Source organism: Lithobates pipiens, unplaced genomic scaffold (genome assembly GCF_037356315.1).
Source record: "Lithobates pipiens isolate NorthernLeopardFrog02 unplaced genomic scaffold, aLitPip1_a1.2 Scaffold_16, whole genome shotgun sequence".
Lineage (NCBI taxonomy): Eukaryota > Metazoa > Chordata > Amphibia > Anura > Ranidae > Lithobates > Lithobates pipiens.
This window is the reverse complement of record NW_027507748.1, coordinates 55525541-55544415: the sequence shown is the minus strand read 5'-3', so window position 1 is coordinate 55544415 and position 18875 is coordinate 55525541. Positions and strand designations below refer to the sequence as shown.

Genomic DNA, 18875 nt, shown 5'->3' with positions numbered 1-18875 from the left:
TGCTTTACAATCACTTTCATTTTTAAAATTAAACTTCCACTTTACTTCAGCATGTCAATAAGCTTTAGCTAATGGGCTGTTGGCTTGGAAGATGTTGGACTAATGCTAGTTAATGGATGTAATTACTTGGGCCTGGAAACTTGAAAGTTTTTTTAGGAAAGCAATTAAAGGTATCTGTTTTAGTGATATTTACTAAAGTTAATTAAAATTGTTCTGTGGCCAGATATCCTTTCAACTTCATGCGAACCCTTGTGTTTTTTCACCTTAATGCATCCTATGCATTAAGGTGAGAAAAAACCTGTCGGTGACCAGCCTCCAGCCCCCCGCCCCCCCCCCCCCCCATTTTATTTACCTGAGCCCTGGAACTTGACCTGGCGGGGACGCACTGTCTCTCTGCCGGGGTTCTCGGGTCTTGATTGGCTAGATTGATAACACCACAGCCATTGGCTCCCGCTGCTGTGAGTCAAATCCAATGACCCGGGGCGAGAGCCACATGGGGCCATGGGGACCCCAGAAGAGGAAGATCGGGGGCAACTCTGTGTAAAACGAGCTGCACAGTGGAGGTATGACAACATGTTTGTTATTTAGAAAAAAAATTATTTATAAAATAAAACCCTTACAATCACTTTAATGTCTTGTTATTCCAGTGCATATAATGCTCCGAGTTTTCGTGCTGGTGCCCAGCTTCTCAACAGCCTCAGTGGCTATGCCTACACCAAACGAGCCTGGAAGAAGGAGGTCCTCGACTTGTACATGGACCCAGGATTTTTCCAGATGGACACATCGTGCCTTCAGTAAGAGGATAAAATCGTATAAATACAATAAAGCATTATGTTTTAAAGGTTAAAGTGACCCTGTTATGTCATAAACAAAATAATAATTTTTACTACTAAGCTGTCTGAACTGCCATTCTCCTATCTATTCCCAGGATACTATGAGGCACCCAACTGTTCCTTATCTGGCAGAATTGCCCCTCTGTTAGAAAAAATAATCCCTTTGTCCATCTTGTCTCCTCTGTTGGCCCTCTTTTTGGCCTGATGTATAGACCAGGGGTCTCAAAACTGCGGCCCGGGGGCCCGGATGCGGCCATTTGCTTGCCTTTATGTGGCCCTTGGCACACTAATCCTCCCACTGATACGAGACAATATTCTGCCATCTAACGCCAACAATGGAGCACCATTTCTCCCACTGACACTAATAATAGGGCACTATTCCTCCTTATGATACCAATGATGGGGTACTATTCCTCTAACCCAAATGTGTGTTTGCTCCTACTGATTACAAACTTTCCACTCCCGCCACGATCTGGCCCTCCTGAAGTCTGGAGGACAGTAAACCAGCCCTTTGTTTAGAAAGTTTGAAGACCCCTGGTATAGACCTCTATAATTAATATTATTGTTGTTATTCAGGATTTTTATAGCGCCAACAGTTTGCACAGCGCTTTACAACATGAGGGCAGACAGTACAGTTACAATACAATACAATACAATTCAATACAGGAAGGATCAGAGGGCCCTGCTCTTTAGAGCTTAAATGTACTATTTAGCTACTAAAACTGTTATGATACGCTAAACCTTTTATCCATCCTCTAAATTGTTGAATTCTTTATTTTGAAAAGCCAACGTGAAGGAAAAGTCGTGATGAAAAAACGTTGGTTGCATATTTATCCTTCTTGGTTTATATAACTGGGGATGTGTCCTTTACCTACATTACATGCTTTTTGCTAAAAGGTGTCTTTTTCTTATCTCAAAAAGTTGGGAGGAGTGTGGCACACTTTCAGGTTTGTTTTGATTCCTGGTTACACATTGTGCTGTGATTCCTTCCATAGGAATCAGCAGATTCCCATGGATTTGATTGGTTGCAGGCTGGTCAGTAAGATGAGCAGGGAATTAGTCTATAGGTTGTAGGCTGGTCCATAAGTTAAGCAGGGAATTAGGTCTATAGGTTGTTTGTAGGCTGGTCCGTAAGTTGAGCAGGGAATTTCTCTACAGTTATAGGTGAGGACAGTGGCCATTTGTTTGTACTGTTAAAATATTGGGGAGGGGACGCACTGGACATCTTTGCTGCCATAGTGCTATGTGCTGGGTGCCCAGTGCTCCTCTCTTCTTTAGAGAGGAGTGGGTGGGCTCCCTCCAGGCTCACCTGCCCTCTGTCTATTCCATTATAACGCATGTGCTTCCACAGTGGAGGCTCTTAAAATTTAGAGTTAGGACTACAGAAAATACTGGGGTGCCTTGACGGGGCTCTGTAGCTTACGCATGTATTTGCAAATGTGTGCAGACTAAACCACTGTTTTTAAAGAGGTTGTAAACCTCTTTGTGTCACTTATATCTATAGGTAAGCCTATAATAAGTCTTACCTATAGGTACTGTAAATATCTCCTAAATGTGCGCAGTTTAGGAGATATTTGCTGTACACTGCACCGATGATGTCATTGGTGCATGCCCTTTGAAGAAACAGCTCTCTGTGCTGTTTCTTCACTAGCATGTGCCGTGACTGACGGCTCCTGCGCACATGACTCGGAAGGAAGAGGGGCGAAGATGGATGCGGGGACAGAGCAAGCTTTATTTGCAGGTAAGTGCCACATAATGGGCTAGTATGCGATGCATACTAGCCCATTATGCTATTACTTTGCAGGGGAAAAAAGAGGAAGTAAAACCCATCGGGGTTTACTTCCTCTTTAATGCATACTGTTAGACAGGATAATTCTGTTTGTTGCAGGCTGGTCGGTAAGTTGAGCAGGGAGTTTCTCTGTTTTTTGTTTTGCATGCATCGCCCTTCCATGTGCTCCTTGCTGCAAAGGCCAGTTATAGGTAAGGGCAGTGGCCATTTGTTCCTTCCGTGGAACCCTATGTCATTACTACGTTCCATAGTGGCATAGGCGCCAGAGGGGGGGAAACCACTAAATGCAGATGAGGGGATCACTTTAACTACTTGCCGACCAGCCGTCGCAGTTGTATGGCTTGGCGAAGCAACGTTATGTTATGTGGCTTCTCCCTGTGGCCACTAGGGGCGCATGCCCGCTGCTTGCCCCCGAAGCCGATGCGAGTGCGCGGTGGTCACGATCAACGCCGGGCTCCCGCGATCACGGCTGACACATGGGGAACCGGGATCTGTGTGTGTAAACACACAGTTTCCGGGTTCTTTGAGGGGAGAAGTGACAGATCGTCTATTCATACAGAGTATGAACAGCGATCTGTCATCTCCCCTATACAATCCCCCCACCTCCCAGGTAACACAATTAACCCCTTGATCACCCCCTAGCGTTAAACCAGGGGTGCCCAACCTTTTGAAGAGCAAGGGCCACATAAGCGACTTTGTAAACCAGTCGCGGGCCACAACGAGCAGATGACAGGTGTGCGTCCAGTCTGCGTATGCAAAGCGGACATAGACGCAGCCCACTCTACTCTATGGGCCATCTCTTCTGATCAAATGGAAGGGGACGGATCCACTTTTTTTTTTTTTTTTTTTTTTTTTTTAGCAGATCGGAGTGGAAGGAGGCAGGTGTAAATGGACACAAGTCTGTTTACATCTGCTGCTCCATAGAGGTGAATGGAGGGTCAGACAGATCATGTTAAAGGGGCCTAAAATGACTTTTACACTGATGTAGCTGTGATTTTCCTGCAGGTTAGCTGTACTTTCTGAAAGTGCACCAAACCCACAGGTAAAACCAGAAGTCTATGGCTCAATGTAGGTATGCCACAGGTACACTGCGCTACACCTGTGGATCAGTTTAAAAGCAGCCCAGGAACCACTGCAGAACAGGTATGTCCATATATACACTGTGATTTTAGTAATATACTTGCTGTCTCAGGCAGAGTACATTTGGTATCACTCCACCTATGACAGGAGCCGGTGCTATACAGTAAGTATTGGTTTATGTGGCTGTGCTCCGCAGCCGCTTGCTTCCTCTACTGCTGGCTTCATTCACAACACTGATGCTCTGGCATGGTGGGTAGACGACCTGCAATCTAGGCTTGCTAACCTGCCATCCCAGAACAGGAGGTCACGGGCCACATCAGAGGGCTCTGCGTTAAACCCTGCCAGTGACATTTTTACAGTAATCAATGCATTTTTATAGCACTAATCGCTGTATAAATGACAATGGTCCCAAAAATGTGTCAAAATTGTCCAATGTGTCCACCGTAATGTCGCAGTCCCAATAAAAATCGCAGATCGCCACCATTACTAGTAAAAAAAAAAAAAATAATAAAAATGGCATAAAACTATCCCCTATTTTGTAGACGCTATAAATTTTGTGCAGGCCAATCAAATTATGCTTATTGTGATTTTTTTATATATTTATGGGGGATATTTATTCTAGCACAAAGTAGAAAAAATAGTGTGTTTTTTTTTTTTTTAATTGACGCTCTTTTTTTTTTGTTTGTAGTGCAAAAAATAAATACAGCAGAGGCGATCAAATACCACCAAAAGAAAGTTTTATTTGTGGGGAAAAAAGGATGTCAATTTTGTTTGGGTGCAATGTTACACGGTCGTGCAATTGTCAATTAAAGCGACGCAGGGCCGAATTGCAAAAAGTGCTCTGGTCAGGAAGGGGGTTAAATCTTCTGGGGCTGAAATGGTTAAGCTTCATGCTTGTTTTCACCAGATGCTTGTTTCAGCATTTTACAGCACTTACAAAACACATAGACATTAGGAAATTCATTGTTTTCAACAGCATCTGCAGATTTATGTATTGCGGTCTATGCATATCAGATCATGGTGAATTGACCTCCTCTAGTTTATGGATTCATTAAAGTTACAGGACTCTGAGATGAATGGTTAAAAGAGAAGTGCAGGGTTGTAAAAACAAACACACATACTTAGGTGGGTGCTGCATCTGTCCTCGCCTCCTCTACACTGAGAGCTGAGCGACCAGAGATCACTGATCGTTCAGTTCTCACTCTTCAGTGAGCAGAGAGCTGGTGACTATCAGTCACCGTCTCTCTGCTCTTGCCCTCCAGCGCTCATTGGAGCCTGAGTTTTGCAGGGGGTGGGAGCAGCTGGCTGGGGCTCTCAGTGGTGCACTGGGAGGCTAAGCAAGCTGCCATTCCAGGAATCTGTGTAGATCCCAACATTAAAGTCGAGCTATCTCCAGAGCATGGCCTTGCTGAGTGACATCAGCTGACAGCGGACTTTAGCCCTCTGATGGCTGAATGTGGGTCACAGGAGTGCAGAATGAAGTACGGAGAAGTACGGCCAAAAGAGCTTTGGTCCAACTTCTTCAATATCCCTGGACAGCCACTGATGGCTATATATTTGTGATGATTATAACCACAGATTGTGACACGCAGACAGATTTGGATGAATTCCCTGGTAATACTTGCCTCCTAATTCCCCACTTGACGTCATACAGGTAGGCTTATTCAATAAAGCAGTGTTCAGTAACATATAGCAACCAATGTAAAATACTGGATGGAGTGAGGAAGGCGGGGCTTCATATAACAATGAAATGGTGTCAATTCAGTTGCCATTTAGTCACATTCTTCTTTGTGCTCCTTGACATATTACCAAATGTACTTTGTATGATGTAACATTTTGGCCTTCTCTTTATTGATTCATCTTTATTCTTACTCTTTAGTTGGAAGTCAATCATTGATCACCTTTTGACGCATGAGAAAACTATGTTCAAGGATCTGATGAGTAAGCGCTCTGCCATTTTTTATTTTATTTTTTTTACATGTTTTATACTGAAATATCTGTGAAAACACTACATAAAGGGAACACCGCTTTTGTGAGCTTTGGATGAAGTGGGAAAGATTTAGAACCACTGTTACGTTTTTATTGCTGTCTCTACTTCACTGGAATGATTCAGCCCACTTCTTTTCCTGGTGTTGTCAGCAGAAAGTAAGGGAAAATCCAAAATTTTGATGGGGTCACATTTTTTTTTTTTTTTTTCTTCCAAAGAAAAATGCTTTTATTGAGGGATTCAAAATACACAAGAAAGGAATCCGGTACATAACATCATCAAAACAAAATACAATAGTGAAACAACCTTTGTAGTAGTAACAAATGACTTGTAAACAGTGTGTAAACAACAGGAAGGTTTCGTTTCTGAACCAAGATGAGTATACAACATCACAGGTTAAATTAAACATGTTGACCCGGAGTACTGCTCCAGTTGCAAGACTTAAACAGGGTAAACAAGGTCAAAGAGATTCAAAAAATGGATATACCTTCTAGCAGTCAAACTCCTTAACCACCCTGGAAATCGCTTCTAAGGGTCATCTTAGCCGTGGGACTTATGGGGAAGATGTATAAAAGGGAAGTATCACACAGTAAAGAAGTACTTGGTGGACAGTAAGAATCCCTATCGATATGGAAGTGAATGATTTAAAAACAAAGGTGAACAGGTAGGGTGCGGAAGGGGAGTAGATAGAACAAAAAAAATAGTTGAAAATTTAATTGAGTGATCAGGAAAGGCATTGGGGTCTAGGGGTGGGAGGGACTCCGGTTACCAGTTGAGAGCATTCATCCGATGAACGAAAATGGAGCCAACAAGCCCAGGTAGCCCAATATTTGGATGGGGCGTCTTTGGTTTGCGAAATTAAGTTTTCCATGTCCGCTACATTGGAGACTCTCTTAATCCAATCGGGGTCACATTTTTGGTGACAGTTGCTGGATTTCCATTTTGCAGAGATTTGCTCACTTGTCTTCAGGACAGAAAGTGAAACCAAGAAAATCTCATAGGTTGATGTAAATGGACTTGCTAAATTAGAGGCATCTGGATTTGCATCAAAAGTGTATCTGATTTAGAATTTGCTCAGTTAATTTTCCTCTTTGTGTTTCCTCTATAGCGATGCCAAGCAGTTCACTGAAGCTCTACCCCAGCAGCGAACAGAAGGCCATGTTACTGAAAAGACAGGGCTTTGCCGTTTTCAGCGGAGAACTGGACCAGTACCATTTGTACCTTCCTCTTATACAAGGTACTTTCCCACCGCCATCTGAAGGCCAGGAGCAAGATAGTTTGACTGACATGAGCCGGTCTATAAATGCTTTTATGTAGATATTATCATCTATTTCTGATGACAAAGTTGCAGCATTTAAAGTGGTTGTAAAGAAATATTACTGCCATCCCCTCTGTTCTATCAATCCATCCTACACTGTGTAACTGTTTATTTAAAACAATGCCTGTAAATACCTTATCTCAGATGTTTTATGGCCGATCACGTGACCCCCGGCCGCTCTCCTCTCCCAGTCTAAGAGCTACAGCAGGAAAGGCCGAGATCCCCCTCTGATGGCAGCTGGGGAGGTCACGTAACCGATGTGCTGGCGCTCAGTCCCTCCCGCTGTAGCTCTTAGATGGGGGAGGAGAGAAGCCGGAAGTCACGTGACCAGCTATAACAAAATTTGAGATAAGGTATTTACAGGCATCCTTTTATACAAACCTTTACACAGTGTAGGATGGATTGCTAGAACAGAGGGGCTGGCAGTAATATTACTTTAACTTTACTGCCAGCTACTAATAGTATTAGTAATCGTAATATTACTTTACCTTTACTGCCAGCTACTAATAGTGGCAGGAGGGGGGGACAAAGATGGCTCATGCACACAGGAGCTGACAGGCAGAAAGGGAGGGGGAGAGTGCAGAGAAGCAGGATGACGGAGGCACGTAACCTAACCACAGCAGTCATGGATCAGCAGTCCTGATTACCGTGGGTCAGCACACTAAGAGGGACACCGGAATGGGTAAGATCGACCAGATTAGACAGCACAAAAATGGTGCTATTAATCCGCTATAAGGTAACAGGATCTTTTTTTTTTTACCTCTTTAACCAATTTTGCTATTATGTCACATACTGTGTACTGATTACAACAGTGATTTTAATAAAGTAAGTACAGAGGATCACAAAAGGAGCATAAGGTACAAAAAGAGGTTTTGTTTCCCCCCATAATACAAAGTGTAACAGTACATAATGGACATAAAAAGAAAAGAGAAATGTCACCAATTAGGCATAGACTTGAGATTACAAGTAGATATCCTTGCGTGCCTCTCATGAGAGGCCATAGAGGTCCCAAGAGACATACAGGAGTTGATTTACTAAAGGCAAACAAACTGTGCACTTTGCAGTTGCTCCAGAGCTTAGAAATTGAGGTAAAGCTTCATTATGCAAAGATTACCCAATCACATGGAAGGAAAACAAAAAACAGCATTTTTGCTTGCACATGATTGGATAATGGAAATCAGCAGAACTTCTGCTCATTTACCAACTCTGGAGCAGCTGCATTCAGAGTGCAACTGCATTTTGCAAAGTGCACAGTCTATTTGCCTTTAGTAAATCAACCCCGCAGTGTTAACAACAGCTACAAGAGAAGAGCGTGAGTACCAGGTACACAATATTCATGGACATTAGAAATATAAGAAGGAAGTACACAAACCAAATCAAATTGGGCTGCAAGCTGTTCAAGGGAGTGACTACTCAAGTATAGTATATTCACACACACATTGCGGTAGAATGTAACCAATGATCCCAAACCTTATTGTATTTAGATGTGCAGCCCCTGTGTATGTATAAACATTTCTTTTAGGTCAGAATATTATTTATTTCACGAATCCAAGCTTTCATATAGGAGGGTACATCCCTCATCCACTGTCTTGCTATCAGTTTTCTAGCTGTGTAAGAACATTTTGGTGAATTTGTCAAGGTCTGGGATAAGAAAAAGACATAAAGCACTGTTTAGGGTGCAAGGTTAACTGAGAGCTCATGGTGTCATGGAGGAATTTAACAACCTGTGTACAGAATCCCATTGTTGAACAAAAAGAAGGGAAGAAGGGACAACGAGTGGGCAGCAACGGGACTTTATATGAACCAAGACACTGAGGGTCAATTAAATCAATGAATAAAATGATAATTTAATGGCGATGCACAGAGAGATGGTACAATAAATAGGTTAATGATAAATCAATATTATAATAAGCAAAATTTAAAAATTATACATGATAATAACATAATCAAATTCATATTATAGTAACATTATTATATAAAATTCATGTTATAGTAGCATTATTACACATAGTTAGTAACAAACCAGAAAAGCCCATAGTAGATGATAAAAGGTACCAGAACTAAGGTTAACATACTGTGTACTATTGGTTGTCCTTAGAGCGTCTGACAGAAAATATTCGTGTAGGACAGACGGCTATAATGGCGGCTCAGATGTTCCTGTTTTTCCGTGTTTTGTTACTGAGAATTTCGCAGCAGCATCTTACCTCGTTGTGGCCAATTATGGTGACTGAATTGGTAAGTATGCCGGGACCCATGCTTCCGTTTTCACAATTTTTTGGTCTACCAGGATTCATAAAAGACCTTCACTTGTAAACATGCCTTGATTAGGGGATGGAAGGATTGTCTCCAGATGATCTGATCCCTGCAAGATCTAGCAGCTGGGGGTGGATGTTGTGATAGATGATGTCAGCATTGTGTCCAGGAGTGTCACATGCTTTCATCAGGGCCAGTTCAAGAGTATCATGGGCCTGGTGCTGAGGATTTTGATGGGGCTTTTTATGGAAATAAATAAAATTAAAAATTCACACTGTATGCGCAAGAGAAGCCATGTGAATGAGCCCTTAATTTTTTTAATTATTTATTACATTTTTGAATTATTTTCTTAATTTATTATTATTTGTTGGAGGTTTTTTATATTTTTTACATTTTTTTTAACAATACTTTTTTGGGTGAATGGAGCAGTGGAAGGTGTCAGTACTGCATACACAGGGGGGCCCAGAGCAGGGGGAATCTAATAGACAGTCTTGGGTGATCAGTATGGGGGGGCGCAATTACAAGCATCAATTTCCTTCTAGAGGAGGTGGAGTGGCTTTCAGCTGGTGGTGAGTGGTGATGGTGCTTGCGATTGCCCGCCGCACCGATCACCCCGACTTTCAGATTCCCCTTGCTGCAGGAGGTACAAGGAGCGTCTCATGCAGTGCAGTATCCAAATGGTCAGTCCGTCCCTGCTGGGCCTATATTAAGGTAGGGGCCTGGAGCTGCAGCTCCAATAGCCCCTACGTTAATCTGGCTCTGGCTTTCATTGGATACATTAGAAGCAGTGCATGTTATCCTTTTAGCCTATATTGTCAATGGGGGGGGGGGGGTCTGGCCACCTTTACACTAATAGCATATATTTTAATCCTTGCTGCAGCACTTAATAGTTCAAAAAAAGTATAATACCCTCATATTTATCACTGTATATGATAAATGACATTACAGTAATAAATAGCAAGGGTTTTCTTGGGCTTTACATTATCCAATAAATGGAATGCACTTATAGCGGTGACCCCCCCCCCCCCCCCCCCCCCAGGGAAAAATTAAGTCAGCACCTACAAATAGGGGGTTATTTAGGAAAGGCAAATCCACTTTGCACTGCAAGTGCACTTGAAAGTGCAGTCGCTTTAAATCTAAAGGGTGCATCTGAAATGAGTGGAAGCTCTCCTGATTTCATCATCCAATCATTTACAAGCTAAAATGCTGTTTTTTTTTTTTATTTTCCTTGCATGTCCCCCTCGGATCTACAGCGACTTTACTTCCAAGTGCACTTGCAGTGCAAAATGGATTTTCCTTTAGTAAATAACCCCCATACTGTAGCTGTTGACTTTTAATTTTAGAACACTTACCTGTCCTGGAATCCAGTGGTGTCAGCACCCCAGCCTCAGCCACCGGCACTCAGTTGTTGCCACCACCATAGCCTTTAAGGAAACTGGCAGTGAAGCCTTGTGGCTTCACAGCCAATTCCCTACTGCGCTTTCTGAATGGCCCAGTGGTGGGGAGGGGGGCCGAGCTTCTGACGTACCTCACAGTGGCAAGGTCCAACAGAAGTGGAGACAGGTACCTGCCAAAAACAGAGACAGGTGGCATCGGGGGGGACGACAACGACAGATAAGCAGAGCTTCCACTTTTGGGTGGAGCTCCGCTTTAAACTCCTAACTTTCTGTATTGATCAATATTTTACACCGTAGAATTGCTATTCAAGTGAGGTAGAATTAGAACAGATAGTCTAGAATTGGCAACTGTAAGATACAGAATGACCTGCATATTTAACCAGTTGTGGAATTAGGCAAGCTACACACTCCCAGAAAAAAAAAAAAACTCACAAACTAGAAAGAAAAGTCAATATTTTATTTGGAAATAATGTTGCAGCCTTTTGAACCCGGAATCATAATTTTGTAATTTTACAGAACAAATTATGGACTAAAATGCTTTTTTTTTTTTTTTTTTTTTGTCTGCAGTAACCATTTTTTTCTAAAGTAACTGATTAAAGTAGAAAGGTGTAATTTGTTTAGTTTTGTTACATTTTTGTCTATTAATTGCATCAAAAATAAAATTGTTTCAACAAGATTTAGCAGCAAAATAAAGCCTTGTTTGTTCTAAAAAAAAAAAAAAATATATATATATATATATATATATATATATATATATATATATATATATATATAATTTGTATTAATTATCTTTAGTAATGGCAAGGTAATTGTCTAATAAAATAAACAGACTCAAAGCAGAAATGTATATTGTTGCTTTCTGGTTACAATTTGGATTTGTTAATAGCCTCTTTTTTGTTGACCGACTCATTTTAGATGACCAGCATGTAGGATGTCTGATAATCTAGCATCCTTATACCTTTTATTAAGTTCATTATTATGTCGGGACCTCCAGACTCCATTTTCTAGTACACCTCTTTATGTTCCTCTAAGTACTTTCTTTTTAAACATATCAAGCCTTTCTGTTTATGACAGGGTGATGTAACCTTTCAGGTTGCATGAGCTGTCTTAAATCCTGTAAATTCATGCAATGTATATTCTCGTTTTCAGATACACGTGTTTGTTCAACTACTAGAGGATTTGGTGGAAGAAGAGCCAACATCAAAGTAAGAGATGTCAGGGTTACGTTTTTTTTGCAACAATGGGCATCATTTATCCAATTGTCAGATAGGAGTATCTCACACACTCTAGGAAATGGAAGGAGAATAGAAGACGATTGATAAGAAGCTATGTATGATGCAGGCATTTCTTGTTTTACTTTATAATTATGACCCAATGTAACAGGCTTAATGGAGTTGTAAACCTCGTGGTTTTTCTATGCAGTAGAGTGAAAAACCTTCTCTCATGCTGCAGCCCCCCAGATCCCCCTGTATTACTTACCTGAGCCCTGTCTATGGCTGGTGTCTCATGTCCTGATTGGATAGATTGACAGCAGCGCAGCCATTGGCTCCTGCTGCTGTCAATCAAATCCAATGACACGGGCACCAGGGGCGGGGCCGAGTCCTGCTTTCTGTGTCAATAGAAGCGTGCCCGCACAGGTGTCCCAAAAGAGAGCGCTTCTCCAACAGGGCACTTGAGAAGAGGAGGAGCCACTGGCACCGCTGTGGCACCCCAGGCGAGGAGGATCGGGGTCACTCTGTGCAAAATCAACTGCACAGTGGAGGTAAGTATGACATGTTTGTTATTTAAAAAATAAAATAAAAAAACTAGGGTTTAGTAACCCTTTACAGGGACATTCCCTCTAGAGGCAATATTTCAGGTGTAGGTGAAGCCTGGTTAATTAATCCACTCACTTCTTTTCTTTCCCAGGATCGCTCTACCTCTGGTCTGCCACATAATCTCATTATGGTCTCTTTTCTGTTTAAGCTCCGAATGTCGGAAAATAACAGGCGGTTGGAAAAAAAAATGTCCGGCATTCAGCCTGTGTGTATGTCGGGCTGTCCGACAGAAGCCGGTCGTGCATGCTGGAAAACCAGCATCTGACCGACTCCCGATCAGCGCTCCCAGCCAATGGCATAGAGTGCTGATTAGAGCGTTCTGGCGGGGGGGCGTCCCCCTGACAGAACACAACAGCTCAGCAGGTTAGCACAGCGGCTCCGACCCGATCTGACTGTGTTTTTTTTTCATTCAACCCGTGGGGTTGAATGAAAAACAATGAGTAGTGTGCACCCGGCTTTCGTTCCAGCTCCATATTAAAGTGGAGTTCCTCTCAGAAATGGAACTTTCGCTGACCCAGTTCCTCCCTCCCCATCGGTGTCACATTTGCCACCTTTCAGGGGGAAGCAGATACCCATCTAATCCAGATATTTGCTCCCACTTCTGGCAAAAGATCGCTGTAGTATCTGCGGCAATCTACACCATGTCCTCAATTCCCCCCCCCCGCTGTCTTCTGGTATACACACAGGTCCCAGAAGACAGCAGGGACCAGTTAGAATGCGCAGCGCGACTCGTGCATACAGTAGGGAAATGGGCTGTGAAGCCGCAAGGGTTTACTTCCTGATTCCCTTACTTAAGATGCTGGCACCCCCACATGGTGCCGAGGAATGGGTCAGTTCAGATGAGGATGTCGCGGGCGCCCTGGACAGGTAAGTGTCTTTATTTTAAAAGTCAGCAGCTGCAGTATTTGTAGCTGTGGACTTTTAATATATTTTTTTTTTGCTGGCGGAACTCCGCTTTAATAAAACGAAAGGGGGACACAACAAGAAGAGATGACCACTATGCAGAATGAAGGCTCACTGATTAGCGCTGCAATTTGGCAGCTCAGTTTGACCAGGGACATTGTCTGGATGGCGTTTGTATGATCTCCCTGTTTTTTGTTCCAACCTTTCCCCTCTCTGCCTGGGGTTCAATTTTAAGGCATTTGAAATATATCTGCTAAATTATAGCATAGTAAGAATATTATATATGGTAAGTGGACAGAGCTGGCGAGAATTCATGCTAAAATTTGGCCCCAGAGTCCCAAGAAAATACCAGTAGCAGATGGGTATTCAATATGCCAATGTCTGTCTAAACCTGAAGCATCAGTTTTTGATAAACTGATTTTCAAATCATTAAGTGGCTGATGTATTCAAATTCCATTACTGAAATAATTAATTGTTGCCTGTGGCAACCAGTCAGAATCCTTGTCTCATTTTCAAACCTGAACTGTAAAAATAACAGAAGCTCTATAGTTGCTATGGGTAAACTTTTTTTTTTTCCTGTATCACGCTTTCATGCATTAAACCTTCATGGGGCCCACACACAAGACAGTTTGATCATTCTATCAGACTATTACAACCACAGAAGGTCCCACTTTCCCTAATAAGCACATGCATTGATTGCATCTTTTGTCCTGTTACTGCTTCAATTAACTTTTTTTCTAATAGGAATAGCAAGACAAACAAACAGAAAGCTGCCATGACAGAGAGCAATGGGCCTGTGTATGTGGAGATCCAGCAGAACAGCTTGGACATGTATTTATCTGCGTGCAAGTTCCTTGACACCGCACTTTCCTTTCCCCCGGATAGGATGCCACTGTTTCAGATGTAAGTCCCCTTTGGTCTGTGTTGGACTTCCCCTAAGGACACAATCTGCATAACTGTTGTATGTTCTCCCTGTGTTTGGATTTCCTGCAATTTTCGAGTTTCTTTCCTCAACCCCGAAACATAACAAGGTTTTAACCACTGCCAGGTCAATTTTGAACAAGTCTGTACATGAGCATGATTATAGACATTAGAGAATGTTTCTACCCCAGGGGAACTGTTGAAATAATTTTCAGGTCTTAGTCAATCCACCTCATACTAAAATGTTTATCTGCAGCTCACTGTACATTTGCAGTACCAGCAGATTAGATATAATAAATAAAAGAATAAGGTAAGTTAGAAAGACTGACTCACTTAATGGTGGTCAGTGGAGAAATGTATTTCTTGCACTGGTGATCAGTGAATTGTCCCCTTACATTTATGGTTAGTGGAAGATGTGTCTTTCCTACATTGGTGAACAATGAGTGGAAGACGCCCTTAAATTATGATCAGTGAGATAGTTTCCCTATTACATTCTGTTCAGTGGGAGGAAGAATGCCCCTAACATTGGTGGTCCATGAAAAGTATGTCATAGGTAATAAGATCATCGATTTTGAGCTGCATGCTCTAGCCAATGGCGTTGGCCTTTGAAGTTTGCAGGCACCGTTTGGTTGAAGGTCAGTCTGCCCGTCCTGATGGAGCCCCTAATGATAAAGCCCATTTACTGTATCTGTTAATCATTGATGATCTGGTAATTTGGCTTTGTTCTCATTACTGTGCAGGTACAGATGGGCGTTTGTCCCTGAGGTTGACACAGAGGCCTGTGTTATCTCCACAGAAGTGGTAGAGAACCACCAAGAATGCAAACCGCATGTCGTTCGGATATTGGAACTTATGAAGTTCAGGTTTGGGGTGAGTATTTACATGGGAGCTTTCAGTCATCTTTCTTAACCTAAAGAGAAAACACTATTGGGGACATCAGACCCGCCATCTTTTATGGAAGAGCTCTGCAACGGCAGCTTCTATATTTCCTTTAAAAATGACTGTGTGATTTTTTTATTTTATTTTTTTTACAATTAATCTGCCAGTATAATTGTTCTAATGCAGGACATTGATTTCTTTGATTATATGGGGTCAGGAAGAAATTTTCTCTTTTTTTAAGATTGTTAGCAGTTGAAGAGGGGGGTGCATGGGTGAGTGAGTTGGTTGTTCATATCGCCGTTGGACTTCAAGTGCTTATACCGGGATGATGCCTGCGGCTGCTACCATTAACCATTTTTTAGAGCCGACAGTCGGCTCACTTGTAAAAGCAATCCTAATGGCTAACTAGCCACTGAATTGGTTTTACAAGCAGCGGGAGGGGACACAGCTTTACCAGGATCTTGAGTCCCAACTGGATTGGCTTTGTTCGCTCTGGTAACCTGGAAGCGATGATCTGACTTCACTTTCCGGTTTCTGGATGTAAATGGCACCATTTTCAAAAATCAAATGGTCGATCTTGTTGTGTTCAAATGCTTTTAAGGTCGGAGGAGGGATGTTGGGTCATATGTCAGATCATGTGTAGTAATTCTAGCACCAGACCTCACATGTAAATCTAAAGTGGTAACCCGTAAAAAGGCTGTTAAACAGTCCCAGATGGATAGTAAAATGTATGACATTTGTTGCTATCGCACAGGTGTGCAGTTTTAAAGCATGACATGTTTGATATCTGTTTACTTGGTGTAACATCATCTTTTATAATTTACCAAAAAATTGGGTCATGTATTATTTTGTTCTGCATTCAATTAAAAAAAAAGTATTTTTTCCCCAAAAAAATTGTGCTTGAAAAGCCACTTTGCAAATACTGTGTGACATTAAAAATCACAAAACCCACCAATTTATTCTCTAGGGCCTCTGCTTAAAAAATATATAATGTTGGGGAAATTTAAGACATACCCAGCAAAAAATACTGACTGTTACATGTAAACAATAAGTGCCAGAAAAGGCCTGGTCTTCAGGTAGATATATAAAATAAAATTGTCATACGCAGGTGTGCTTTCAGTGTCAACTTTCTTCTTTTTAGGATTTCAAGGTGGGTGAGATTGCTTGTATGGTAATAACTGTACTTATGCTGTCTCCTTTATCTCAGGAACATGTCGTTGAAGACTCCAGTTTTAGGAGAAATGAGTTCCCTCTCCTCAATCTTCATTCTATATCGAAGATCACCCAGCTCATGCCATTTTTCAGGACACTAAGTTATGTGTTTAAAGCAAAGGCAAGAAGTTCTGGAACAGCACAAGGTCTCTATGGTTCTGTGGAATACCCAGTGGAAGACACTACAAGGGTGATGAAGGAACTTGAAGAAAACGTGGAATATGACATCTTAGAGAGCATGGGAAATTAATCAGATGGAATCCATTGAACTATATGGTAGCCTATAACTACGACCTGTACTGAAATCGAGGAGATAATGTGACTTAAAAGCTTTCCATCACAATGAAGAAACAATATTTGCTTGTTAGATAAGAGTATAACTGTAAATATATTGAATTTTAATGTGAAAGAAGCTGCGGAGGGACATTTTAGGTTAAATACTTCTGTGAAAATCCACAAGATATAGAAGGCACTTATGTGTGTGATACATAATATGAAGGTACAGAAGCATAGACGTGTGGTCCAAAGCAACCAATGGGATTCTTGCTTTCATTTTTTAATCCACACATGAAAAATGACAGCAAGAGTTTGGTTGCTGTGAGCAGTATAGACCATTGCCTTTGTTTTTACACGTACAAACCATTGTATCTATATATACATATATAGGCCATAAACCCATAGGATAATAGCTGGGGGGGAAAAAAGCATTGTATCAGGCCAGGTAGTCACAGAGGCTGAAGATATTCCAAGTACAGGGTCGTGGGAAGAGATTATTTTAGCATAATTGCTAGACTTTTTGACCAGTCTTTGCCATAGTAAATTAAGGGAACATTTATACCTAAAGCTAGGTTCACGCTGCCGCAATATGATTTTGATCCAACTTTCAGTGTGATTATGTAGTGCTACTAGGATACAACTTTGATAAGGTTTGTATATTCTATGGGGCCAAAATTGCACTGAAATCACACTGAAGTATTATAGGAACTTTTCCAAAAAGAGTTCAGAGTCGCATTGATGTGAAGGGACACCATTGAAAACAATGTGATTTCCATTGTCATACGATTCTTTGCGACACAAGTCACATCTGAAATCAAACTAGAGTGAACCAGGCCTAAATCACAGTATACCATGCTGTAGCAGAAGAGGAGAAAACATTGTGCAAGCTGGGTAAATCTGATGCATTCAAGGTGAGTTTGCCAGTTCTCTTATCTGTTCCACACAATTCATACATTTTGCCACAGGGTTCATGAATCAACACGGATGACTATGGACCATACAAATTAGCACACATATATTAAAGAGCAATTCATTTGAAAACTGTCGCATGGATCCAGTTTTCCTCAATTCAGTTTATCTATTTTCGCAATATGTTAAGACAGACAACCGCAGCAGTGCTCAACTATTATTTCAAAGACAGGCTGATCATCTTCTCCTATGGCTACTATAACTAGACAATGCTGGTCTGGAATCCACTTCCGTTTCTGTAAAATTTCCAACATTCCTGTTATAGAACTGTAATAGTCTAAGTTATTATTCCTAATTTGCACTAATGTTTCAAGCATTGCAGTAAATATTATGACACCAATTTAATGTTGGTGAAAAAAAGAGCGAATAAAATTGTCCCAAAGAGGTTTTTGAGCATGTTCTCTCTGTACACAAATAATATTGTGTTTGTTATACCAACAACTATTGTATTTAGTACTAATGAGATCAGTGAGTTATGTCTTGTCACTTTTAGCCATATTGAGAAAAACTTGTAGACCCCTATCACACCTAAACTGAGTTACTGGACATCCCATTCCAAAACCAAATGTATGAATACGTAGTTGCTTTCATCCTACCATGCATACTGCCACTACAACAGCCTCCACTTTTCTGGGAAAGCTTTTTTTGGGTGCGCTTGTGTAGGCATTAGTGCCTACTGAGCCAAGAGCATTTGTGGGGTCAGGTACCGATGTTGAATGAGAATAGCTGGTCCACATTTGGCCTTCCAGTTTATCTCAAGGAGTTATGTGCAGTCCATTTAAGTTTCTTAACACCAAGCTGGTCAAAACATATCTTTATGGAGCGGGCTTTGTGCTCAAGGGTAAAGTTATACTGGGGAAAAAAATGTCTTCCTCAAACTGTCGCCATGAGTGTAGAAAGGTATAATACATTAAATGTCTTTGTATATTTTGGCATTAACCGTACCCTTTGCTGAAAACCCAACCTTAGATCAAGTAATTTGGAGGGGTGTCCACAAACGGTTATCCCTAAATGTATCTAACTACAGTATTCACATCTAAGATGTTTCTATTGAGATCCTGTACACTACACTCATAAAAAACACTAACTGTAGATGTAAGCCACTCTAGGACTTGTTTTCACTTTGTTGAATGCAGTCAAATGCGGAAGGTCCAGGTCCTCAAAACACATTGGTAGAAGGAGTCATTCTACCACAACCAAACACAATACTTTTTTAATTATGTTTTAGTTGTGTTTCCAGT

The 18875-nt window shown here is 41.5% G+C and overlaps 1 protein-coding gene across 1 annotated transcript in view; it reads left to right on the top strand.

Moving 5' to 3' along the window:
- Positions 1-18018, top strand: part of DOP1B (DOP1 leucine zipper like protein B) — a 202967-nt gene extending 184949 nt beyond the window's left edge. The window contains exons 30-37 of the mRNA XM_077479923.1: positions 648-794; positions 5582-5643; positions 6798-6926; positions 9106-9242; positions 11807-11862; positions 14122-14280; positions 15039-15168; positions 16385-18018. Of these exons, the coding sequence (XP_077336049.1) occupies positions 648-794; positions 5582-5643; positions 6798-6926; positions 9106-9242; positions 11807-11862; positions 14122-14280; positions 15039-15168; positions 16385-16639 (1075 nt within the window). The 3' untranslated portion in view covers positions 16640-18018. The remainder of the gene's footprint in view (positions 1-647; positions 795-5581; positions 5644-6797; positions 6927-9105; positions 9243-11806; positions 11863-14121; positions 14281-15038; positions 15169-16384) is intronic.
- The last annotated feature ends 857 nt before the right edge of the window (positions 18019-18875 follow it).